Here is a 27,230-nt window from a genome sequence, read left to right on the forward strand (position 1 = left end):
TAAGTCAGGCAGGTTGATTCCTCCAGTTCCATTCTTCTTTCTCAAGATTGCTTTGGCTATTCGAGGTATTTTTATTTCCATACAAATTGTGAAATTATTTGTTCTAGCTCTGTGAAAAATACCATTGGTAGCTTGATAGGGATTGCATTGAATCCATAGATTGTTTTGGGTAGTATACTCATTTTCATTATATTGATTCTTCCGATTCATGAACATCATATATTTCTCCATCTATTAGTGTCCCCTTTGATTTCTTTCAGCAGTGTTTTATGGTTTTCTATATATAGGTCTTTAGTTTCTTTAGGTAGATATATTCCTAAGTATTTTATTCTTTTCGTTGCAATGGTGAATGGAATTGTTTCCTTAATTTCTCTTTCTATTTTCTCATTATTAGTGTATAGGAATGCAAGGGATTTCTGTGTGTGATTTTATACCCTGCCACTTTACTATATTCATTGATTAGTTCTAGTAATTTTCTGGTAGAGTCTTTAGGGTTTTCTATGTAGAGGATCATGTCATCTGCAAACAGTGAGAGTTTGACTTCTTCGTTTCCAATTTGGATTCCTTTTGTTTCTTTTTCTACTCTGATTGCTGTGGCCAAAACTTCCAAAACTATGTTGATTAGTAGTGGTGAGAATGGGCAGCCTTGTCTTATTCCTGACTTTAGGGGAAGTGCTTTCAATTTTTCACCATTGAGGATAATGTTTGCTGTGGGTTTGTCATATATAGCTTTTATTATGTTGAGGTATGTTCCTTCTATTCCTGCTTTCTGGGGAGTTTTTATCATAAATGGATGTTGAATTTTATCAAAGGCTTTCTCTGCATCTATTGAGATAATCATATGGTTTTTATTTTTCAATTTGTTAATGTGGCGTATTACATTGATTGATTTGTGGATATTGAAGAATCCTTGCATCCCTGGGATAAAGCCCACTTGGTCATGATTCTGATTGCTAGAATTTTGTTAAGGATTTTTGCATGTATGTGCATCAGTGATATTGGCCTGTAGTTTTCTTTTTTTTGTGGCATCTTTGTCAGATTTTGTTATTAGGGTGATGGTGGCCTCATAGAATGAGTTTGGAAATTTACCTTCCTCTGCAATTTTCTGGAAGAGTTTGAGTAGGATAGGTGTTAGCTCTTCTCTAAATTTTTGGTAAAATTCAGCTGTGAAGCCGTCTGGACCTGGACTTTTGTTTGCTGGAAGATTTCTGATTACAGTTTCAATTTCCGTGCTTGTGATGAGTCTGTTAAGATTTTCTATTTCTTCCTGGTTCAGTTTTGGAAAGTTGTACTTTTCTAAGAATTTGTCCATTTCTTCCAAGTTGTCCATTTTATTAGCATATAATTCCTGATAGTAGTCTCTTATGATCCTTTGTATTTCTGTGTTGTCTGTTGTGATCTCTCCATTTTCATTTCCAATTTTATTGATTTGATTTTTCTCCCTTTCTTTCTTGATGAGTCTGGCTAATGGTTTGTGAATTTTATTTATCCTCTCAAAGAACCAGCTTTTGGCTTTGTTGATTTTTGCTATTGTCTCTTTGTTTCTTTTGCATTTATTTCTGCCCTAGTTTTTTAGATTTCTTTCCTTCTACTAACCTTGGGGTTCTTCATTTCTTCCTTTTCTAGTTACTTTAGGTGTAGAGTTAGGTTATTTATTTGACTTTTTTCTTGTTTCTTGAGGTCAGCCTGTTTTGCTATGAACCTTCCCCTTAGTGCTGCTTTTACAGTGTCCCACAGGTTTTGAGTTGTTGTGTTTTCATTTTCATTCATTTCTATGCATATTTTGATTTCTTTTTTATTTCTTCTGTGATTTGTTGGTTTTTCAGCAGCATGTTGTTCATCCTCCATATGTTGGCATTTTTAATAGTTTTTCTCCTGTAATTGAGATCTAATCTTACTGCATTGTGGTCAGAAAAGATGCTTGGAATGATTTCAATTTCTTTGAATTTACGAAGGCTAGATTTATGGCCCAGGATGTGATCTATCCTAGAGAAAGTTCCATGTGCACTTGAGAAAAAGGTGAAATTCATTGTTTTGGGGTGAAATGTCCTATGGATATCAATTAGGTCTAACTGGCCTATTGTATCATTTAAAGTTTGTGTTTCCTTGTTAATTTTCTGTTTAGTTAATCTATCCATAGGTGTGAGTGGGGTATTAAAGTCTCCCACTATTATTGTGTTATTGTTAATTTCCCCTTTCATACTTGTTAGCATTTGTCTTTACATATTTCGGTGCTCCTATGTTGGGTGCATATATAATTGTCATATCTTCTTCTTGGATTGATTCTTTGATCATTATGTAGTGTCCTTCTTTGTCTCTTTTCACAGCCTTTGTTTTAAAATCCATTTTATCTGATATGAGTGTTGCCACTCCTGCTTTCTTTTGGTCTCTATTTGCGTGGAATATCTTTTTCCAGCCCTTCACTTTCAGTCTGTATGTGTCCCTTGTTTTGAGGTGGGTCTCTTGTAGACAACATATAGGGGTCTTGTTTTTCTACCCATTCACCCAATCTTTGGTTTTTGGTTGTGGCATTCAACCCATTTACATTTAAGGTAATTATTGATAAGTATGATCTTGTTGCCATTTACTTTATTGTTTTGGGTTCGAGTTTATACACCCTTTTTGTGTTTCCTGTCTAGAGAAGATCCTTTAGCATTTGTTGGAGAGCTGGTTTGGTGGTGTTGAATTCTCTCAGCTTTTGTTTGTCTGTAAAGCTTATTTTCTTTCATCACTTTAAGTATGTCCTGCCATTTCCTCCTGGCCTGAAGAGTTTCTATTGAAAAATCAGCTGTTATCCTTGTAGGAATCCCCTTGTGTGTTATGTGTTGTTTTTCCCTTGCTGCTTTTAATATTTGTTCTTCGTATTTGATCTTTGTTAATTTGATTAATATGTGTCTTGGGGTGTTTTGCCTTGGGTTTATCCTGTTTGGGACTCTCTGGGTTTCTTGGACTTGGGTGATAATTTCCTTCCCCATTTTAGGGAAGTTTCCAGCTATTATCTCCTTAAGTGTTTTCTCATGGTCTTTCTTTTTGTCTTCTTCTTCTGGGACTCCTATGATTCGAATGTTGGGGCATTTAACATTGTCCCAGAGGTCTCTGAGGTTGTCGTCATTTCTTTTAATTCTTTTTTTTTTTCTCTCTGATTCATTTATTTCTACCATTCTATCTTCTACCTCACTAATCCTATCTTCTGCCCCTGTTATTCTACTATTTGTTCCCTCCAGAGTGTTTTTGATCTCATTTATTGCATTGTTCATTATATATTGACTCTTTTTTATTTCTTCTAGGTCCTTGTTAAGCCTTTCTTGCATCTTCTCAATCCTTGTCTCTAGGCTGTTTATCTGTGATTCCATTTTGTTTTCAAGATTTTGGATCATTTTCACTATCATTATTCGGAATTCTTTATCAGGTAGATTCCCTATCTCTTCCTCTTTTGCTTGGTTTAGTGGGTTTATCCTGTTCCTTTACCTGCTGGGTATTCCTCTGTCTTTTCATCTTGTTTATATTGCTGTATTTGGGGTGGCCTTTCTGTATTCTGGCAGTTTGTGGAGTTGTCTTTATTGTGGAGTTTCCTGGCTGTGGGTGGGGTTGTACGAGTAGCTTGTCAAGGTTTCCTGGTTAGGGAATCTTGTGTTGGTGTTCTTGTGGGTGGAGCTGTATTTCTTCTCTCTGGAGTGCAATGAAGTGTCCAGTATTGAGTTATTAGATGTCAATGGGTTTGGAGTGACTTTGGGTAGCCTGTATATTGAAGCTCAGGGGTGTGTTGCTGAAGAATTTGTGTGGTATGTCTTGCTCTGGAACTTGTTGGCCCTTGGGTGGTTCTTGGTTTCAGTGTAGGTATGGAGGCGTTTGATGAGCTCCTGTTGATTAATGTTCCCTGGAGTCAGGAGTCCTCTGGTGTTCTCAGGATTTGGACTTAAGCCTCCTGCTTCTGGTTTTCAGTCTTATTTTTACAGTAGCTTCAAGACTTCTCCATCTATACAGCACCGTTGAGAAAACATCTAGGTTAAAGATGAAAAGTTTCTCCACAGTGGGGGACACCCAGAGAGGTTCACAGAGTTACAAGGAGAAGAGAAGACAGAGGAAGGAGATAGAGGTGACCTGAATGAGATGAGGTAGATTCAAAAGAGGAGAGAGAAAGGTAGCCAGAAATCACTTCCTTATGTGCGCTCCACAACCTAGACCACTCAGAGATGTTCACGGAGTTATACAGAGAAGAGAAGAGGGAGGAAGGAAACAGAGGTGGCCAGGAGGTAAAGGGAGTAATCAAAAGGAGAGAGACAGATCCAGCCAGTAATCAGTTCCCTAAGTGTTCTCCACAGTCTGGAACACAGAAAGAGATTCACAGAGTTGGGTAGAGAAGAGAAGGGGGAGGGGGGAGATAGAGGCGACCTGGTGGAGAAAAGGAGAGTCCAAAGGGGAGAGAGCAGTCAAGCCAGTAATCTCACTCCCAAGTAAAAATGGGTACTGAAGATTGGATTCTTAAAAGTACAAAATTGATAACAAATGCAAAAAAGCAAAGATGAAAAATCTAGAGTAGAGGTTGGATTTTCAAAAATACAATATTAAAGGGAAAAAAAGTCACAAAATTATAATATATATATATATATATATATATATGAAGTTTGTTTTAAAAAATAGGGTCTCTTTTTTTTTTGCAAAGTAATAGTAGGTTATAAAAATGAAAATTAAAGGAGTAAAAGAGGACTTAAAAATTAAAAAAATTAAAGAATGATAGTAAAAATAGTAAAAATATATCTAGGACTTTCTCTGGTGTTGTTGTGGGTAGTGTGGGGTCAGTTCATTTTCATATAGTTCCTTGATCCGGCAGGCCCCTTCCTATGTAGTTTGTACTAACTACAGGATTTTAATCTGTTGCACCTGTCACTTCCAAGGTGATTCCCTCTGCTTTAGCTTCTTCTGTTTGCTGGTCTGTTCAGTGTCTAATTTCTGCCCTGACATAAGGAGGCGGTGGTGGATGCTTTTTTAGGCTCACTTGTTCAGCGGTGCTGTGGGGAGGGAGGGATGCTGCAAACAAATAATACTGGCGTGTGCTCGCAGTGTCTTGGCCACACTGGGTTTGCCCCCGCTCACGGCGTGTGTGCTTTCCCTGTCTACACTGCTTAGGCTCAAGGTTGCTCTGCCGGGAACTGTCTGAGGTGGGCCCTGGGTTGTGTGCACTTCCCAGGTCTAAACCGCTCAGGTTCAGGTACTCGAGTAGACCTCAGAGGTGCAGACTCCGTTGGGCCTGCATTTTGTGCCCTTCCCAGGTCCAAGCAGCTCAGGTGACCAGGTGTTTGGCAACCGATGTCGCTGCGACTTATTGCCCCCCCTGTCTTTGCCGCTTGGTTTTCTCGGTGCATAACGGGCTCACCTTCTCAGGCGGATGTTGACTGTCCAGAATCCCAAGAAGTCTGAGCAATGAAGCCTGCTTGCAGTTAGGTGGATAATGCCTCTCTGGGGCCGCGATTGCCCCCTTCCGGCTCTGGCTGCCCTCGCCTGCCTGTCACCGGAGAGGGATGGTCTGCAGCTGGCTAGCTCTGCAGTCCTTTGTTCTGTGAGCGTGCCTGACGGCGTCTTAGGTTAAGGCTTTTCTCATAGCTCTGCTCACTCCTATTCTGTGAGCGGGCCTGAAGGTGTCTTAGGTTAGGGCTTTTTGCTGCTGCTGCTGCTGCTAAGTCTCTTCAGTCGTGTCCGAGTCTGTGTGACCCCATGGACTGCAGCCTACCAGGCTTCTCCGTCCATGGGATTCTCCAGGCAAGAACACTGGAGTGGGTTGCCATTTCCTTCTCCAATGCATGAAAGTGGAGAGTGAAAGTGAAGCCCCACAGTTGTGTCCGACTCTTAGCGACCCCATGGACTGCAGCCTACCAGGCTCCTCCATCCATGGGATTTTCCAGGCAACAGTCCTGGAGTGGGGTGCCATTGCGTGGTAGCTATCCCACAGTCTGGTTTGCTAGCCCAAATTAGTTCCCTCAGATTGCCCTCGGGGCATTCAGGCCTGGTCTTACTCTAAGCAATGCAGCCCGCGCCTCTCTGCCCAGCCCCTGCTTGCTCGTGGCAGGTGTAGGCATCTGTGCTGCTTCTCTGCTGGGGGAGTTACTGTTGGGCAGGTAATCTGTGGGTTTTAATTATTTATTTATTTTTCCTCCCTGCTTTGTTGCCCTCTGTGGTTCCAAGGCTCACCACAGACTCGGCAGTGAGAGTGTTTCCTGGTGTTTGGAAACTTCTCTTTTTTTTACGACTCCCTTCCCAGAACGGAGCTCCATCCCCACCTCTTTTGTCTTTCTTTTTGTCTTTTATATTTTTTCCTACCTCCTTTTGAAGACAATGGGCTGCTTTTCTGGGTGCCTGATGTCCTCTGCCAGCATTCAGAAGTTGTTTTGTGACATTTACTCAGCGTTCAAATGTTCTTTTGATAGATTTGTAGGGGAGAAAGTGGTCTCCCCATCCTATTCCTCCGCCATCTTAGGACCGCCTTCCTAAAGTTTATTTTTGAAAAGAATCCTAGATAATGAGACCCCTGTATCTGTTTTTCACTCTTCCAGACATTTCTACAAGTGATTGGTATGGTGGTTGTGGTGGTGGTGGTGATTCCTTGGATTGCTATACCTGTGATTCCCCTTGGCATTATTTTCTTTTTTCTTCGGTGGTATTTCTTAGCGACATCACGAGATGTGAAACGCCTGGAATGTTCAAGTGAGTACTGGGACTCTCAGGTTGGGATGGCAATGCAGGTTGGCTGCATTTATACCATAAATAACAACATCCCTGAAATCCTGCAGAATATATCTTTTGGAATTTCTCTCTAAGTCAGCATTAGGTAATTGCATATTATGGGCCCTGTGAGTCAGAGTGACCCTTAAGCCAAGTTGAGCTGGTGACAGGTCAGCTGCAGCTTTGCATTTTAACACAAGGACGAATATGAACACCATGAGGACAGGGGCCATTTCTGTCTTCTTCATGACATACTTCCTAACACAGAACAGCCACCCAGTAAACAGTTTTCCAAAAAATAATATGTTTCATCATGTTGATACTATTGTAGAAGGAAAATAGGGAATTTTTCTTCCCTTGAAGTTACTAGAAATGACAAGGAAAGGAAAACATTAAGAAAAGGAAAGGAGGCATCAGGAAATGTACTCATATGTCAGAGGTGATATTTTTAGAAAATACATTCTTTCACATACTCCTAAGATGGTAAGTAAGTTGTAGTTGTTAAATGTATTGAAAAGATAAGCCCTGTTATTTCCAGGTTTTCTCTTTATCATCACCAGTATTTGAGATGATGTCACATTATGGTCACCCCTCCCCAAGACTGTTCATATAAATGATGCTGGAAATAATCCCTTTAGGAGGACCCAGGAGGCGGATCTGTTTAGTAGTTTTAGTTTATCACTCCATTAAGCTTTCTAGTTCTAGAATAATGGGGAACATTATTTTATGATTAATCATTCTATTCTTCAGGTAGTCACAGAGGATGAAATAATCCAGAACTTATCTCATCATTAATGCACAGACATATTTCATCAATATTAAAACAAAAAATTATAATGAAAGTATAATTGTTAAATATTTTTAAAGAAGGTATAAGGACACCAGACAGAAAATAAAGGAAGAAGATGTTTGTATCAGAAACCGTAACCATTTTACTGCAGATAGTTACTGCAAGTTAATACCAACTTAACTTTCTAGAAACCAAGCCAAGAAGAGAAATGTATTGAGTTTCATTCTTCTCTGTATCTGCTAAGTGGAAAAATCTAAGTTAATCAAGACAAAAGAGTTTTTGGTGGTGAAATTTGTGTGTTTCATTTTTAATAAATTCTTGAGAGGCATTCATCCTATGTATTTGCATAAAGTACAATTGGTGTCATAAAAGCTATAGAAAAATTTTTCAGTCAAGAGAACTAGCTAAACTCCTATGAGGTCTGGGTTTTGTGAGGTGTTTGATTGTATTATGGAGCAGTAGAGTCCAGACATGTGTGATATTTTGTTGATGTGATTTGGTAAGATGGTAGGACCTGGGAAAACAGAATAGAAGTGATGAGCTCCATTTAGTCTTTTGTGTAGACAGGGCTTCAATCATTTTATGATTTGAAGTCAGTCATGAAATGGAGTCATTCAACAGTCTTGTTCAAAGCAGGTTGTTCCATTCAAAGAGAGATTGTTCCAGAAGGAAGGTTTTTCAGAGATTTTTTGACTGGAGCATGGGCCACTTCCCATCCACTTGGAAGTGGAGAGAAGGGCACCTCCTGAGGCCTTTTTCAAAAAGCAGTGCAGGATTTCACCTGGAGAGTCTGAGAACTTTTTGGCCCCATCCCTGTGGAGTATTTAGATTTTTTGCAACCTGGTAGGCTGTAACAATATTAGACAGTAAATTCAATCCAAATACCCACTCATCTACACCCCGGGTAACCAAATGAGATGGCCTGTTGATTAGAACTGTTTATGTTCTCTCTCCAGGTTGTGGGTCTGTGTCATAAATAATAATACCACTTTTTTCTCTATTTTCTCTATGCAGTAACTAATAGTATATTTTAAAGCCACTGCTGGAGCCTCCAGCTAAAAGGATTGCTATAACCAGAAGGCATAAGCCTACTTCATTCCTGTGCTCTGAAAAACTGCTAAAATCCTAAGGTTTATATTCAGATCCAGCTGCCTACCTTTTTGGAGCATTATGTTGACTTTTGTCCTCTTAGTGACAAATCTGCTGCTGATCATAATGGTGTTTCATTTTTATAGAACTGAGCGTAACCAAAATGCAAAACCAGGATGGCATTTGGTTGCATTTACCTAGCCAAACCTATTCATTTGGCAGTGCCCGAATTATGAATCTGTATCAAATCCTATCTGTAAGGATTCTGTGATCAACTAGCAATGTCTTCCAGGGACATTGCTGACGAAGGGTTAGCACATGTGCCACATATATTCAGACCACAGATCCTCAAGTTTGCTGTTTTAAGGCATTCTCCTGCCAGATTCCCTGGGACTTTATTCAACCTAAGGTCCTTAGTATGGTGTATGGTAATGGCTAAGGCTGTTGGATGTTAGCTAAGTAAGATTTGAGGGTTTTCTGAAGGTAAACAAAGTCTGGAGAAAAGTGCGTTTAGTCACGCATGGACATCCTTAAACCTGATTATTCTCCCTCTGAGACACTGCTGTTATGATTAAAGGCACAGCCTTGGAAATAAGACAGAATTGGGTCTGACACTCAGCTCTACCATTTAGGTGAGTTAATTTGCTTAATCTTGGGCAGGAAGTACTCTTAATTCCTCAGCCTGGTTTTCCCTCTAACACAGGTATACTAATACCTGCCCTCTGGAGCTCTCCGGATTTCTTAAATTGAAGCTTGTAAAATACTTGCTGTGCTGTGCTGTGCTTAGTTGCTCAGTCATGTTGACTCTTTGTGACCCCATGGACTGTATCGCCAGGCTCCTGTCCATGGGGATTCCAGGCAAGAATACTGGAGTGGGTTGCCATGCCCTCCTCCAGGGGATCTTCCCAACACATAGATTGAACCAACATTTCCTGCCTTGCAGGTGGATTCTTTACCATCTGTGCCACCAGGGAAGCCCATGAATACTGGAGCAGGTAGCCTATCCATTCTCCAGGGGATCTTCACAACCCAAGAATTGAAACAGGGTCTCTTGCGTTGCAGGCAGATTCTTTATCAGCTGAGCTACCAGGGAAGCCCCAAAGTACTTGCTAGTGACTACCAAAGGCACCAGAACTTTGAACATGAGGGTATTTTAAAAATTGTATTTATTTGTTTTTGGCTGGCGTGCTGTGATTCATGGGGTGGCAAAGAGTCGGACACGACTGAGAGACTGAACTGAACTGAAGTCTTCATTGCTATGTGGGTTTTTCTCTAGTTGTGGTATGTGGGCTTCTCACTGTGATGGCTTCTTTTGTTTCAGAGCACAGGCTCTATGGGGCTTGGGCTTCCAGCTTGTGGGTTTAGTACTTGTGGCTCCCAGTCTCTAGAGCACAGGCTCAATAATTATTGTGCACGGGTTTAGTTGTTTTGGCATGTGGGATCTTCCCAGATCAGGGATTGAGCCCTTGTCTCCTGCACTGGCAGCCAGATTCTCATCCACAGAGCCACCAGGGAAGTCCAAATGTGAAGGAATAAGAACAGTAACAACTGGCAGTTCTCACATAGGTGACTGATAACCTGCAGCAAGGCTGCCACCCTGGGGTCTTTTCATGTGGTTCCCTGCCCCTGCCCCCCCACCCCAGGGAAGATTTGCGGTCCAGGTGGAATATGTCCCCAAGTGTCCTCAGGGTTGTGGAGACACAGCCGTATGTCATGTAAACTGTAGGGTTACTCTTGTCTATGACTTCTGACTGATGTCATGGCTGTTATATAATCTGCTTCAGGATCGTGAGCTCAGTCTTTGTGGGGAAAAGGGTGTTATGTTGGGTAAGGTAGGACCAGAGCCTTGACATCCCCTCTCCTCATGTACTAGTTAATTTTCTTTGCAGACCCTCCAGTTCCCTCATTCTCGCATCCTGCTCACCCCTAGCGGGGTTTGAAAGACACAGGATAGATTTTCACAGGCCAGCATTCCCTCTGGCCCACTGTAACTCTTGGGCATGAGGTGAGGTAGGTGATGGGATGTTTGGTTCCCTGGGGTTCAAGGCTGAGATGACACCTGGTTTCTAAAGTTGACCATGCCCTCCATCCCCACTGGAGATAATCAGCTGCACTTTGATCTCCTGGTGAGGGAAGCAGGTGGAGGAGGCCACGCTGAAGAGTTCATTCCAGGAGTCTCCCTGGGGGAACAGGCACATCTACTTCCTGCTCAGAAGCCTTGTCTGTGATGAATAGTATTGATGTCACAGCCTGCTTCTAGTGAGTTTTCTGTGTTCTCTGAAGCTGGACTCTTGACATCCTCCTGACAGTGTGATGGGCCCGGAATTCACCTGTGTCATCGCTGTGAGCCCCCTGCTTCCAGAGTAATTGAGTTCTGGGGTCTGGTTGGGACACCTGCTGGGAATGCAGAAAAGGCCTGAAGAGAGTTCCTAGCCTTTGTTATTTGAAGCATGAGCTCAGTCTTAAAAGTGCTGTTAAAAGTTCATATTGCTATTTTAAAAGTGTAAAGTTAAAGCCAAAATAAATATAATTAAATGTTACTCAATAGAATAAGGGCCTCCCAGGTGGTGCTAGTGGTAAAGAACTCACCTACCAGTACAGGAGACTAAAGAGATGCTGGTTTGATCCCTGGGTCGGGAAGATCCCCTGGAGGAGAGCACAGCAACCCACTCCAGTATTCTTGCCTGGAGAATCCCATGTACAGAGGAGCCTGGTGGGCAAGTCCATAGGGTCGTGAAGAGTCAGACACAATTGAAAAGACTTAACATGCATGCACAAAGATAGATTCAAAGAGAATCTTTCATTTCTAGGTCGTTAAGGTGAAGCTTGACGTGAGCAGGAGTTTGAGCGGCACATGGAGAATTCTCTCCAGAAAGGGTGTCATCCCTTCTCCCCCAGGCAGCCCAACCAGGAATTCCAGTGTGCTGTTTGGCAGAATGTGCAAACACAGCACACGGGAGGCTATGGGTTTCCTTGCATCCGGCCTCCCTGACTTTCTCTGTCGTGTGTCTGTCTCTGCTTCCCCAGCACGGAGCCCAGTGTTTTCCCACTTAGCATCTTCTCTCCAAGGACTCTGGACCATCCGGGCATACAAAGCTGAGCAGAGGTTTCAGGAACTGTTCGACTCACACCAGGACTTGCATTCAGGTCTGTGAGTTTCTGGAGATGATTTCAAAGGATGGGATGTGCTGTCGTCTGAGGCCTGACCTCCCTGTCAGGTGGCCTGGCTTGCCAGCACCTCTCTCTGTGCTGCCCCATGTCCCCCTCTGCACACCTGCCTCCCCCACCCCTTCCTCTCAGCACCCCTCTGTGTGCACGTTTTCCCTCTTCTCCCCAGACCGACTTCCATTGTCCTTCCATCATGGTGTCCTATGGCTTTCTGTCCCTTTAGGACAGGAGTCAGTATACTTTTTTTTTTTTTTCCCAAACAACAGATAGTAAATATTTTAGACTTTGTGTGCCATTCTATCTCTGTTGTAACTTATCAACTTAGCTGTTGTAGCACAAAAACAGGTAACGATAATACATCAGCAAAAGCACACGACTGTGTTCCAATAAAACTTTATTTACAAAAGCAGGTGATGGCTATTCTTGGCCCACAGGCTATAGTTTGTCAACTTTCTTTTCAGGGCATGCAGGGCAGCAGATTTGACTGAGATAAATCATTACCTAATTAACAGATTTTTAACTCACTTGGTTTATATTATTCCAAGTATTGGTAATATTTTTCCCTAGGTAGACATTTTAGAATTCCCTCTAAATCTGTAAAATCCTGGCCCATCTCTCCAGTCTTTATTGTATCTTAAAGATAAAAAAAAGTGGCATTTTGAAAGTCATATGCAGATTCAGTTAGCTCATGGTTGTATAGACACTGGCTCCTAAGAATAAACACTGTGCAGGGCCTGTAGCAAGCGTGGAGGTGCTGGAAACAGCGTGTGAGCTGTGCTCTCTGCTGTCACAAAGCTGGGAACAGTTGGCCCTGAGAGAGGATGAGCCTCACGTCGAGGCCTAGCACTGTAGGAAATGCACCAATGAGACCATTTTTCCATTTTCTCCATTGTGATCATATTACTGTTTATAACCTGTGAGTTGAATTTTTTTCTTATTGAAGTATAGTTGATAAACAGTAGTATGTTAGTGTCAGATGTACAGCAAAATGATTCAGTTTTATATGTGTACTTTTTTCAGATAATTTTCCATCATAAATTATTACAGGCTATTGAATATAGTTCCACACAGTCCCTGGCTTGATTCTTCTGTGTCCCACATGTTATCTGGTATGAAAACAGCTTTTTGAACCTTCATGTTCCTTGGGTGTATAACTTTGCCATCCTACTTTGTGCAAAAATCTTCTGTAGCTCAACTGAGCAAAATGGTCCTTCTTGTTCAAAGCAGTTAACATGGTTTTTCTAACTTATTCATTATGCTTATTATGGTTTACAAATCCAGAGGCCTGGTTCTTGCTTTTAACTGTATCCCGATGGTTCTCTTTGCGTCTGGATATCATCTATGTTATCTTCATCAGTCTTATTGACTTTGGGTCCCTGCTTCTTGCACAAAGTAAGTATGAGTGTAAATAACTATTTATGGTGTGATTAAAATTTATAGCTGTATTTACAGTTATTATATTAAACTCTTGCTGCCTTGTCTAACAAGTACAGTTTGGTTCTAATGAATTGTATTAAAGCATTTGAAGCATGTGATCCCACAGTGTGGCCCATGTAGAGAGGTCATTTGGGTCTTGATGGGACCTTTTATTCTCTTCTTTTTCTTTGAATGAGTAGATGTCTACTCAGCGATAGCAAGCTGACCTTAGAAACTTTCCTGGTAGTGTTTAGTAGTTGGATGGAGAGAAGCAAATTTATCATAAGGCTTTTTGTCCAAGTTAGGACTTTAGATTTTGGCTTTAGGGCTACTGGGGTCTCTTGGTTGTAGGTGCTTGGTGCACTGGGATAAGAAAGATTCTCTGTAGCAAAGGACACAATCCTCATCACTGGGTGGGTACCAGATGAGCCGGTGTTGGTGTATATGGCATGAATTTACCAGTCCTAAATATTCTATAAGAGCAATATTGAATTACAGTCTTTAATATGGAACAATGTGAATGGTATTTTAGTTTGAAAAGCACTGGATTTTAGAAACCATTGCCTTATTTTTCATGGTTTCCAGCTATGGCTGCATTGGACATAGAAAGTGAAATTGCTTGATTGTTTTTGAAACCACAATGACAAAAGTCTTAATAATAACATTATTCCTCATTGTCTACTGTATATTGACAATATTGAGATTAAGTTCATTTAATAGTCTTTCTGAATTCATAGTGGTTTTACTTTTTTGTGAGGGAGGTTTTAATTGTATTGTGGACTCAATCAAATGATAGTAAAAATATAAGTAATATTGTTATTATATGTAAATGATTTAAATATTATAAAGGAGTTATATTAATAAAGTGATAGAAGGAACTGGCCTCAAGGTCAAAAACAGGACTGACATTTTCCCCCTCTCTTCTTCCTCATTTAGCTTTGAATGTTGGGCAGGTTGGCCTGGTACTGTCCTATGCCCTCAGCGTCATGATGGTGTTCCCATGGTGCATCAGGCTAAGCGTTGAAGTTGAGAATATGGTGATGTTTATCTTAACATTCTTAACCTGTACTACTTCTTGCCATTAAAAAATATAAAAGGAATTCTTATGTAAAATATTAAAACTTGTTTTTACATCTAGCTCACAGAGTTTCTTATATCCTCATCCATCTGTTTAAAGCTAATGTAAAAATATATATCTTTTACTCAGTCTTATGTGTGCCATGTCAGCAGGTTTTTATTCATCACAAACTGTCTTCAAATGTAATAAATGTCTCTGTAGGAGGGAGGTTCTGAAATCTTGGAGAGAATATAAACCAGTTTGGGGGGAGGTTGTTTATTATTGTTTCTTAACTGGTAATTCCTCATTATTGGTAAATGAAGAATTCAATATTTTGTAGTTCTTTGTTTAATTGATAGATATCTGTCCCCGCCTCATTTTAGCATTTATTCTTGTATGTGTTAAACACCTGAATGTGCTGGTATCCCTCCTTTTTAGTAGAATAAACCACATCTCTGAATGCGCTATCAAAGATGTCAAGTTATTTTTGTTTAGGAGGCCTTGGTCAGTATTTAAATTATATTCTCCTTTGAGTATTGCATATTGTCCCAAAGAGAGAAAAACAATAAAAATGCAATATTTGCATTTCTCTCTTCTAATAGAGTAGAAAGTGAGAAATTATTAAAATGAGATTTGATGACCATCCAGTTCTACTCCTCTATAACATGTGGCCCTTTAATAACCACTGATTAGTGTTCATAAGTATTCTTTTCTTTGACAAAATTCTTTTTATTCAGATGTGGAAAGTGAATAAATAAAATCTTTGCATTCATTTATATAATTCTTTTAGCTTTAATATAATGTTGAAGGAAGCAGCCCTAAGTGAAACTGTTACAGGATGATGAGTAAGTTTGCAAATCATCAAAGAAGTTATCACACTCCTATTTCAGTCCTTTGCAGATGCTAAGATCTGGAATATTCTTAACCACATAAAAAGCAGATATAAAGACATAAAAATAGAACACCTTATTTACAGTCTCTGAACATCCATAAATAAAGCCCTCTGCTCCTAACCCAGATGATGTCATATATGTTTCAGATGATTTCAGTAGAAAGAGTGATAGAATATACGGAGCTTGAGCAAGAAGCACCCTGGGAACTCGAGTTTCGTCCACTACCAGACTGGCCCAACAATGGAATGATTGCCTTGAGCGATGTGAACTTCAAGTACAGCTCAGATGGGCCTCTGGTATTGAAGGACCTGACAACAGACATTAAACCAGGAGAAAAGGTTTGTTTAAGCCATTTGCCTCTTTAAAATTCAGCTGAAGATTTAGTGCCACATCTGTTGTTGACTTTCTTGTGTGTGTTGGGGGGACTCTTTGTTCTTCATGGGTGCAGATTAGATCAGTGACACCACAGGTGAATCTCTCTTGAAAACTGACCAGGGATGGGGATCCCAGTATTTCTTTCCCTGTGTTGTGAACTCCCTCATGGTGGTTGGTGGGTCCTGAGCTCCTGAACTATAACTTAGCCTGACCCAGGACACTATATTGACACCTGATGATTCATGTGGATTCTGAGAAGTCAGCCTTGACTCACTGTCTCTAACTCTCCAACATCTCCTTTTTTCTCATCCATTCTTCTTTGTATTTCTGAAATCTTCTCTTCTTCCTCTGATGCCCTTCATCTATGGCCTCCTCTTTTGTCCTTTGGCCCTTCCCGTAGACTTGTCCTCCATTAACCACACTTGACTGTCATCCTCCTGCCCTGCCCCCACAGACTGCTTCTTTCTGAAGCACAGATCTGATCCTTACTGGACTGGGCGAGCTGCTGCTGGAACCATAGGGCAGTCCTAGATCCATTTTAGCAGGGATTGTGTGGCCAGCTCAGAGCCACCAGAGAAGAGCCCAGAATCATGATTCAGTCAGGGGTGAAAAACCAGAGCCCTCCATGGAGGCAGAGTCTGGAGACTCACTCAGAGTTGATGAAAGCAAACCGAGAGGAGCAGGGAAGATTCCAGGTGGAAGATGGCAGAAAGACTTGTGACCTGGTCCTGTCAACACCCATGTTTGCAAGTGATGTTCCTTTCCCATGCAGCTTGAGGCCCTCCGCTGGGACCAGGGCAGAGTCTTGAAGAACAGACTAAACCAGAACAGACAAGGCAGTAGGCATCTCTTCCCCACCTATCTCTCCAGCCTCAAGTCCTCATGTGCACACACTCCCCAACACTCAGGTTGTGTATAGATTCTCCTAAAGTACCACATCCTCCCCGCTTCCAGTGTGCACATACTGCCCTCTCTCCTTCAGAGACCCTTCCCCTCGGTCATCTTCTGGTTAAAGCCTCCTCATTTTCTGAGTTAATTCTAATGCGTCTGCTTCCCAATTCCTCCTAATGTTGTATATCCTTAAGATAGCATTTATTGTACACCTGGGTGTTGGTGATGGACAGGGAGGCCTGGCGTGTTGTGGTTCATGGGGTCGCAAAGAGTCGGATACGACTGAGCGACTGAACTGAACTGAACTGTGCTTATAGCAGCGTTATTCATTGTACTCAAAAGCAGGAAGCAACCCATGTATTCATCAACAAGTGAATGGATAAATAAAATGCTATTCACTCACTGTCCCAGCAAGTAGTCCCTCAGCACCCTCTCTGTGCCCTGCAGAATGCCATTTTCTGGGGAACAGAGATAAAAAGAAGATGCTCCCTGATCCATACAATGTAATATTATTCAGCCTTAAAAAGGAAGGAATTTCTGACCCATGGATAAACCTTGAGTACATCATACTAAATGAAACACGCCAGACATACAAGAAAAAAAATACTATATAATTCCATTTTTATGGGGTTCCTAGAGTAGTCAAATTCCTAAAGACAGAAGGTAGAATGATGGTCACCAAGGACAGAGGGATGGAAAGTAGGGAGTTATTGTTTAATGAGTATAGAATTTAAGTTCTACAAGAAAAAGAATAAAAGGCAAAAAATATTCTGGAGGTTTGTTGCACAACAATGTGAAAACTTAAGACTAAACTGTCAATTTAAATATAGTTAAATTGGCAAAGGGTATGTTATATGTATTTTACCACAACTAAAATAAAAGAGAGCATCTTCATATGCTTTGTAATTTTGAATCTATATCTCAGAATACCCTAAGGCTTCTAAAGATCAGGGAACATCTTATTTTTAGCTATGTTCCACAGAAAATGTTGTGCAGGGCACAGAGAGAGTGCTGAGGGACTGCTGGCTGCAAGGTTGAGTGAGCAACCAGTAACCAAAACATACACACAAGGCAACTCCTTATAAGTAACCCGTTTTCTAGATGTGTTAAATACTTTAGGAACTGCTGTTTAAAACTCTATCTACCTCAGACCTACCTGGTGGACTGTAGCCATATTTAATGAATGATACCCTTGTGACTGTGTGACGCTATGGACTGCAGCCCTCCAGGCTCCTCTGGTCATGGGATTTTCCAGGCAAAAATACTAGAATGGGTTGCCATTGCCTTCTCCAGGGGTCTTCCCAACCCAGGGATAGAACACAGGTCTCTTACCTCTACTTGCATTGGCGGCAGATTCTTTACCACTAGCGCCACCTGGGAAGCTCTTGTGATGTGAAAGAATATTAAATTTAATGCCCAAATGATATCCAGGGCCTGGAGGAGGACATGGCAACCTAGTTCAGTATTCTTGCCTGGAGAATCCCCATGGACAGAGGAACCTGGTGGGCTACAGCCCAGAAAGCAGCTTCAGTTAGTCACGTGGCAAAAGCTTGCTCCTTAGTATTTCCAGTTTCAGTGTAGGTTGGGAAAATAGTAACTGTACCTCATGATGCAATCCTGTCCTTCAAATCACCATAGGTGATGTTTGCTTACTAGCAGTTAAGTATGTCCATCAGATTTCTCATCATAAACATAATTCTGTCAATTTTCTCCTGTCTTAAATTTCCCCCAAAGACATTAAATATGAATGATCTAAATCTTAGGGACATAACATATTTGTATTCTTCTACCTTAAAATTCTCAAATCATAGGACTATCTGAACTTCTAAAATGTTTGAGGGATGATTGAATCTGGAGACTGAATTAATAACTGCAGTTACTTGACTTTTGATTTGTGTCATGGTCTACTCACAGTATCACCATTAGTTTCATTTCTGTGTTTAAAGATTATAACCAGGCAGCATATTCATGAGGTGATTTCACACCACCTGTGTACATCCTCAGGTTTCCTCTCCTGCTCACTTGTCCCAGGCCCCGTCATTCCTGGATATCCTTTTGTGTTGGATTTGATTGACTGAGATTGCTGGGAATGAGCCAGACCAACAGAAATGGGGCTTTATTCTCTCCCTCATTTCTTCTGCTGTCCCAATTCCTGGAAGTTAGGGTAAATGGGAAAAATTAATAGGTATTATGCTGGTTTCTAATTTATAGAAGAAATAGCAAGCAAAAAATGAGGTAAATAGCACCTTAGGCTTCCTGTGTAGATATTGAACATGGGTTGAGTTTTTCATTTAGATGATTTGATGGTTTATTTGATCATTTTAGAGAGTCCTAGGCTATTTTAAAGCATTTTTCAGCTCTAGAGGTAGATTGATGTTGGTTTGTTATTTTTTCTTCTTGCTCAGAGTTATTATTTGGATAATACATTTTTATAGATGCTTACTAGACCTTGATATAATGTGCAAATATGTTAGTTTCCTACATTTTCTCCTTGTTTATGTATTTCCTCAGCAACCCCTCCCCCCACTCCCAAATTGTCCCGCTTTCTCTACCAGCTTCCTAACTCCTCATGACTCAGACTGTGGTGCCAGGGTCAACAGCATCTGCATCTCCTGGAGCTTCTTAGAGATGAAGAATCCCTTTCTCATCCAGACTTCTTGACTCAGCATCAGATTTAAACAAGTAAAAGTAAAGTCCTAGTAAACTCCTAGTAAAATCCTTTCTCTCCCATAGATAGTCTTTGATGACTCATAACCCATGATTTCCATGAAACATTCTTTGACAGTTTGAAATTGAGCTCATGAATCACCCATAGCCCTCTTGTGCCTGAGCATGAGACTCTAGAAAGTTCTGTATCACTTACCACTCTACAGATTCATATTTATATTCTGCAAATCATGCCTTTACATTATAATCTAAGACTGTGTGATTCCACTGCATTTCTTTGCATCTTTTCAGTGAGTCTGTCTTTATCACAGGCAGTTTTCATCCTGCTCCAGCCTTCCCCACACCAGCCTCCTGCAGGGACTGGAGGGATTTCCCACAGGCTCAGCCCTGCCTGGACCTAGAATCAGAGACAGCCCCGCACAGCAGTGTATGTGCAGCTCTTTCACCACCTGATGGGATCAGAAATGAGTCTTGCTGCCCCCAAGCAGTGCCTGAGGTCTGTTTGGCCTGTTTCCTGGGGAACCTTGTGTTCCACTTAGCTGTAGGATTCTTCCCCAGCCCACCTGTAGGTGCTGGTTTTTCCTGCTGACAGCCTGCCCACCTGATCTCAGTCATGCTCTTTGTTCAGAGATTTTGTCCTTCTTGTCCTAGCCACTACTTTATACTCACCCGTATCCACATCTTGCTTAAACTCTCTGGCCATAGGATCTCCATGTTAGGTCTGTTCCTTTAACTGTGGCTACACCTCTCCCCACTTTCTCTGTTCTAGTTAGCTAGAGGGACATAATAGGGAGTCAGGCCAACCAGGTGATAAAGAGGCCATCAGCAGAATGGAAAAGAACCTGACATATGTGGAATGAGTCCCATCCTGGCACTTAAAAACTTTATTATTTCAGGCAGATTAGTTAATCTAACTAAGCCTTGATCTTCTCTTTTGCAAAATGGAGGTGACAGGACCTAATCTCTAAGGTAGTTGTACAACTTAAACAACATAAGATACATGAAACACCCAGCATGGAGTACATGCTTGGACAAAGATAGCTGTCGTTTTCATAAAGTGTAAAATGACCATAACCACTTATACTTTGTTTACTTACAAACTGTCTATCTCATGAAAATGAGAAGCTTAGCCATTTGCAATTGTATTCATGGCTATAGAATCCATCTGTTGTGCCTGTTTCTCTGTCCAGCTTATCACATTCCTAAACAATATAGTAATAGATCTTTTATACATTTCTCCAGCCTGAGTTAAAATCCTAAGCTCCCTACAGAAGCCTCTTTTGCACAGGACACCATGGATAACACAAATAATACAAAGGCAAATCCAATGCAGATCCTACTGTCAACATATACAGTCCAGTTGAAGAATAAGAAAAAGGCTGTATTAACTTTGTAAGAACTTTTATGGAAGTTTATTAAAAGATGGTATAACATCTGTTAGGGTTGAAACAAGCCCCCATGAGGGGAGAAGTGCAGAATTTCCAAGGAATTACACAGGAAAGAGAGGCTTTAGTGACTTGTGGTTAGAATTTTAGCAGGTGGAAGTGTATGTGACAGTCATTGCAGGAAGTGGGGCTAGCATAAGCAAATCATGATGCTCTGATTCTGTGAATGAAGACCTAGGCACCTGGTATTCAGTTAAGTGAACTATCAGATGTATAACACACTTTCATGTCCAACTCCACAACTACCTAGTGACCCCAAGGAAACTGACTCATGGATGTGAAGGATAGAGAGGTCAGATATCCTGGGGTGGAGTGATGGGCACAGAACTGGCCTTTGTGAGGTCAATCTGAGAAGTGAGAGCACGTGCACCAGAGTGGGCAGACGTGAGAGGCAGGGAGCCAGGAACTCTTGTGCCTCCAGGAAGATGTCCTGGGAACATGATTCCACTTTTTGAAATCAAACTGATGTAAATTAAAACTAAGTTATAACACATAGGTTTGTGAATGTGCAGGGAAACGGCTGAGAGTAGAAATTGCTACCATATTTCTGGAGGTAGTTTGGCAGTACTTAAGAGTCTACTTTAAAAATGTTCATACCTGTTTCTTGGCAATTCCACACATGAGAACTTATCTTAAGAAAATAATGACAGTTGTTTGCAAAGATTTGGCTTCAAAGATATTTAACACACAGTTATTTATAATAGCAAAATATTAGAGACTGCCTAAATATTCACCAATGGGGGTTTATTAAATAAATTATCACACATACTATAATATTATATAGTCATTAAAATAAATATTTTTAGTGAATATGGAATGAAAACATTGCAATATGTTCATATCTCATTTTGTTTAAGTGAGTTTTTGTCTTCAACACACAAAAATATGGACACACACACATCCAGAAAGAAAATACATCAATATCTTAGGAATGGATTTATTGGCGTGCAGGGGTGATGACTAGTATTTATTTACTTTCTAGATTTATTTGCCCTGATTATGATTAATAAAAAGATTTGTTTGGTTTTTTAAAAGCTAACACAGTCTGTTACTCACATAATGATTATGGTCATTAAAATAAGGAATTGAGCCATGAAACATTACAGGTATAGAATCTGTAGGCCTTGGTACCATGCTGGAATCAGGGAAAGCTGGAAATAAAGTGGACAGTTGAACCTGGGAAAGAAGTCAGAAGAAGTGAGAGATTAAAGTAGGAAAGTCAGAAGAAGTGGCTGTTTTGTGGGGGCATTTGATGTTAATCATGTGGAGTTCAATGTATCAGTATGGAGATAGATCTGGGGGCAGATATCAACAAGTTGGTGTGGTTGTCAGAGACCATCCATGGCCTTGTTGGAAAAAAAAAAAAGGAGCAGTTGTAAAGCTGAGGTAAGACCGTTTCCAAGTACCTTTGGATTTAGGAATGTAAAGTTACCGATATTGGTGACATTCCCCACAGGCACTTAGCAAAACCCTTTGGTGACCTGGGAAAGACTTCCAGACATAGCTTTGAAAACTGAATGGTAGAAATAGCCCAGGCCAGATTTTCTTTGAGTTGCCTTTTTCTTGCTCTCCTTTTTGGAGTTTATAGTTTATAGTCCTGCTCACACACATTCTTACAACACAGTTCTCACCTATGTCCTGATGTGTTTTGATTCTGGGTGTTCTCATACACCCAGAAATACAGGGATACCTGGTTTTATTATACTTTACTGATACTGCATTTTTTGCAAACTGAACATTTGTGGCAACCCTGCCTCAAACATGTGGATCAGTACCATTTTCCCTACAGAATTTGCTAACTTCATGTCTTTGGGTCACATTTTGGTAATTCTCACAATATTTCAAATTTATTATTATTATTATATTTGTTATGATCTGTGATCAATGATCTTTGATGTTACTGCTATAATTTGCCAGAGGCTCAGTTGATAGTTAGCATTTTTAAACGATACAGTTTTTTAAAAAATTAGATACTAATACTGTTTTTTAACATGTAATGCTATTGCTCAAATAACAGACTATAGTATAGCATACACATAACTTTTATATAGATGGGGAAACTAAAAAAGTGTGACTTGTTTTATTGCAATACTTATTTTATTGCGGTGGTCTGGAACTGAACCTGCCATGTTGCCCAGATCAGCCTGTACACAGAACATATGAGCTATGCATGTATGCAGAACTGCCTATATGCAGAAAATGACCTGTCAGTGTTAAATTAAGATAGAAAATTGGATACAAAGATAAATCAACTAAAGCTACTTTTCTTACATGTAATCTCTGTAAAGATAAATTCCTTTTTGAATTACCATTATTGATCTTACAGATTAAGCTTTGGAACTTTGAAGGTAATCAAATGAGAAAATATGTAAGGTTCCCAGAATATAATCAGTGCTCAGAAAGATTTAATTCTTCTCTGTTTAAAGCTGTGAATTTTAAAAATTTACTAACTGAATTAATTCACAAATGATTAAAAGCATGTCTTATGCCCATCATCAATTCCAAATTCCTAAATAGAAAGGAAATCATCTTTTGAGAAGCTCTCACTAGGGAACCTGCAGTTATGCAAGCTCATTGCTATAAAAAAGCCAGTTTCTGCATACATGCTTTTATTTATTTATTATTATTATTTTTTTATTGAAGTATAGTTGATTTACAATGTTGTATTACTTTCAGGTGTATAGCAAAGGGATTCAGATGTATAGATTCTTTTTCCACATAGGTTATTACAAAATACTGAGTATAGTTCCTTGTGCTATATGGTGAAGTGCAGTTCCTCAGTCGTGTCCTACTCTTTGTGACCCCATGGACTGTAGCCCACCAGGCTCCTCCATCCATGGATTTTTCCAGTCAAGGGTATTGGAGTGGGTTGCCATTTCCTTCTCCAGGGGATCTTCCTGACCCAGGAATTGAATCCGGGTCTCCCACATTGCAGGCAGATGCTTCACCATCTGAACCGCCAGGGAAGCTATAGGGTAGGACTTTTTATTTTATATATGGTAATGTGTATTGCTGTGGTATGCTTAGTTGCTCAGTTGTGTCTGGCTCTAAGACCCCATGCTCTGTAGCCCACCAGGCTCCTCTGTCCATGGGAATTCTCCAGGCAGGAATATTAGAGTGGGTTTCCATGCCCTCCTCCAGAAGTACTGTGTATATGTTACTCCAAAATTCCTAATTTACCACCCCCACCACCACTTTCCCCTTTGGTAACCATAAATTTGTTTTCTATGTCTGTGAGTCTGTTTCTGTTTTGTATATAAGTTCATTTATATCATTTTTTTAAAGATTCCTCATATAAGTGATAAAATGATATTTTCTTTGCCTTTGTCGGATTTACTTCACTCAGTATAATCTCTTGGTCCATCCATGTTGCTGCAAATGGTTAACATTTCATGACTTTTTATGGCTGAGTAGTATTCCCTTTATATATGTATCACATCTTCTTTATCGATTCCTCTGTTAATGGACATTTAGTTTGCTCCCATGTCTATGCTACTTTATATTGTGCTCTGCATGCATGTTTATAGCACACAGTGAAAAGCCAACTTTTATAATACAGTTTCATTCCTAACCAGCATTTTACCTGCATTATTGTGATTCTTTTTTTAAAATTTTTTTATTAAATAAATTTATTTATTTTAATTGGAGGTTAATTACTTTACAATATTGTATTGGTTTTTGCCATATATCAACATGAATCTGCCACAGGTATACACGTGTTCCCCATCCTGAACCCTACTCCCTCCTCCCTCCCTGTACCACCCCTCTGGGTTGTCCCAGTGCACCAGCCCCAAGCATCCAGTATCATGCATTGAACCTGGACTGGTGACTCATTTCATATATGATATTATACATGTTACAATACCATTCTCCCAAGTCATCCCACCCGCTCCCTCTCCCACAGAGTCCAAAAGACTGTTCTATACATCAGTGTCTCTTTTGCTGTCTTGTATACAGGGTTATCGTTACCATCTTTCTAAATTCCATATATATGTGTTAGTATACTGTATTGGTGTTTTTCTTTCTGGCCTACTTCACTCTGTATAATAGGCTCCAGTTTCATCCACCTTATTAGAACTGATTCAAATGCATTCTTTTTAATGGCTGAGTAATACTCCATTGTGTATATGTACCACAGCTTTCTTATCCATTCATCTGCTGATGGACATCTAGGTTGCTTCCATGTCCTGGCAATTATAAACAGTGCTGCAATGAACACTGGGGTACACGTGTCTCTTTCAATTCTGGTTTCCTCGGTGTGTATGCTCAGCTGTAGGATTGCTGTGTCATATGGCAGTTCTATTTCCAGTTTTTTAAGGAATCTCCACACTGTTCTCCATAATGGCTGTACTAGTTTGCATTCCCACCAACAGTGTAAGAGGCTTCCTTTTTCTCCACAACCTCTCCAGCATTTATTGCTTGTAGACTTTTGGATAGCAGCCATTCTGACTGGTGTGAAATGGTACCTCATAGTGGTTTTGATTTGCATTTCTCTGATAATGAGTGATGTTGAGCATCTTTTCATGTGTTTGTTAGCCATCTGTATGTCTTCTTTGGAGAAATGTCTATTTAGTTCTTTGGCCCATTTTTTGATTGGGTCATTTATTTTTCTGGAATTGAGCTGTAGGAGTTGCTTGTATATTTTTGAGATTAGTTGTTTGTCCGTTGCTTCATTTGCTATTATTTTCTCCCATTCTGAAGGCTGTCTTTTCACCTTGCTGATAGTTTCCTTTGTTGTGCAGAAGCTTTTAAGTTTAATTAGGTCCCATTTGTTTATTTTTGCTTTTATTTCCAATATTCTGGGAGGTGGGTCATAGAGGATCCTGCTTTGATTTACGTCAGAGAGTGTTTTGCCTATGTTCTCCTCTAAGAGTTTTATAGTTTCTGGTCTTATGTTTAGATCTTTAATCCATTTTGAGTTTATTTTTGTGTATGGTGTTAGAAAGTGTTCTAGTTTCATTCTTTTACAAGTGGTTGACCAGTTTTCCCAGCACCACTTGTTAAAGAGATTGTCTTTAATCCATTGTATATTCTTGCCTCCTTTGTCAAAGATAAGGTGTCCATATGTGCGTGGATTTATCTCTGGGCTTTCTATTTTGTTCCATTGATCTATGTTTCTGTCTTTGTGCCAGTACCATACTGTCTTGATGACTGTGGCTTTGTAGTAGAGCCTGAAGTCAGGCAGGTTGATTCCTCCAGTTCCAGTCTTCTTTCTCAAGATTGCTTTGGCTATTCGAGTTTTTTTGTATTTCCATACAAATTGTGAAATTATGTGTTCTAGCTCTGTGAAAAATACCGTTGGTAGCTTGATATGGATTGCATTGAATCTATAGATTGCTTTGGGTAGTATACTCATTTTCACAATATTGATTCTTCCGATCCATGAACATGGTATATTTCTCCATCTATTAGTGTCCTCTTTGATTTCTTTCACCATATTGTGATTCTTTTATCTTATTTTTAATGTGCTAATTTCTTTATTCCTTGGTTTTAAATAACCAGACTGATACTTGACATATATCTTTCCAAGGTTTAACTATAAGTATTAATTGGTTTGTAAAATGCCTTTTAAACTGTTCAGATGAAAGGTTCCATATAAATAGCAAATGTTGTTTGTGTTGTTGTTGATTTTATTATATGTGTTTTCCCTACTGGCTACTGTCTCTTAAGACACTGAGATGAGTATTTTACAATTTTAAAATTATTCCTTTCAAGACAGAACATAACCAAGGCATTTAATACCTTGAAGTGATTTAGTTTCTCTACCAGAGAGTGTGTGTGCTCAGTTGCTCAGTCATGTCTGATTCTTTTCAACCCTATGGACTTTAGCCTGCCATTCTCCTCTGTCCATGGGATTCTCCAGGCACGAATCCTGGAGTGGGTTGCCATTTTCTACTCCAGGGAATCTTTCCAACCTAGGGATTGAACCTACGTCGTTGACGTCTCCTGCACTGGCAAGCAGGTTCTTTACCACCAGTGCTACCTGGGAAGCCCAGAGAATAAGCCCTTTTAAATAAAAGAACTCTGGGAAAACGTATACTTACTTATATGTAACAGTTATGATTTGATTTGTTGATATCTCTATGAAATTATTCACAAAATTCTCAAGGTTCAAAATATGCAGACAGTAGAAATAAAAACTAAAGATTTATTTCTTATGGAACACTTAGGCAACTTCTGATTTTTTTTGTTGCTAGTAGATTGATTCTGTTATTTTTAACTTTTCTTTGGACCAGGGGATCTCAAGCCAAAGACATTTGTCAATGTCTGACATTTTTGGTTGACAGTTTAGGTGTGCTTCTGGCCTCTAGTGGGTAGAGTCCTTGGCTACTGCTAAACATCCTACAATACACAGGACAGCCTCCCACCCCATAACAATGAAGTATTTAAACAAAAATGTCAATAGTGCCGTGGTTGAAAAATGTATAGACTATATTCAATATAGAGCTTTTAAAATTCATCTTCAACCACCAGGGTTTCTCCCAGGTTTGTTGCAAATTGTCAGTTCTTTATCCCTCCTGGATCTCTTCACAGGTTGACATTGTGGGAAGAACAGGAGCTGGAAAAAGTTCTTTCATTGCTGCCCTCTTTAGATTGTCAGAGCCTGAAGGTAGAGTTTGGATTGATAAGATCTTGATAACCGAAATTGGACTTCATGATTTAAGGAAGAAAATGTCAATCATACCTCAAGTATGTACATCAGAACATTCTCACATATTCTT

The 27,230-nt window shown here is 40.1% G+C and overlaps 1 protein-coding gene across 1 annotated transcript in view; it reads left to right on the forward strand.

Moving 5' to 3' along the window:
• Positions 1-27,230, forward strand: part of LOC133258056 (ATP-binding cassette sub-family C member 4-like) — a 296,999-nt gene that overhangs the window by 225,964 nt on the left and 43,805 nt on the right. The window contains exons 21-26 of the mRNA XM_061434395.1: positions 6,549-6,699; positions 11,624-11,743; positions 13,046-13,156; positions 14,117-14,217; positions 15,277-15,468; positions 27,043-27,198. Coding sequence (XP_061290379.1) covers positions 6,549-6,699; positions 11,624-11,743; positions 13,046-13,156; positions 14,117-14,217; positions 15,277-15,468; positions 27,043-27,198 — 831 coding nt within the window. The remainder of the gene's footprint in view (positions 1-6,548; positions 6,700-11,623; positions 11,744-13,045; positions 13,157-14,116; positions 14,218-15,276; positions 15,469-27,042; positions 27,199-27,230) is intronic.

This window comes from Bos javanicus, chromosome 12 (genome assembly GCF_032452875.1).
Source record: "Bos javanicus breed banteng chromosome 12, ARS-OSU_banteng_1.0, whole genome shotgun sequence".
NCBI classification, from domain to species: domain Eukaryota; kingdom Metazoa; phylum Chordata; class Mammalia; order Artiodactyla; family Bovidae; genus Bos; species Bos javanicus.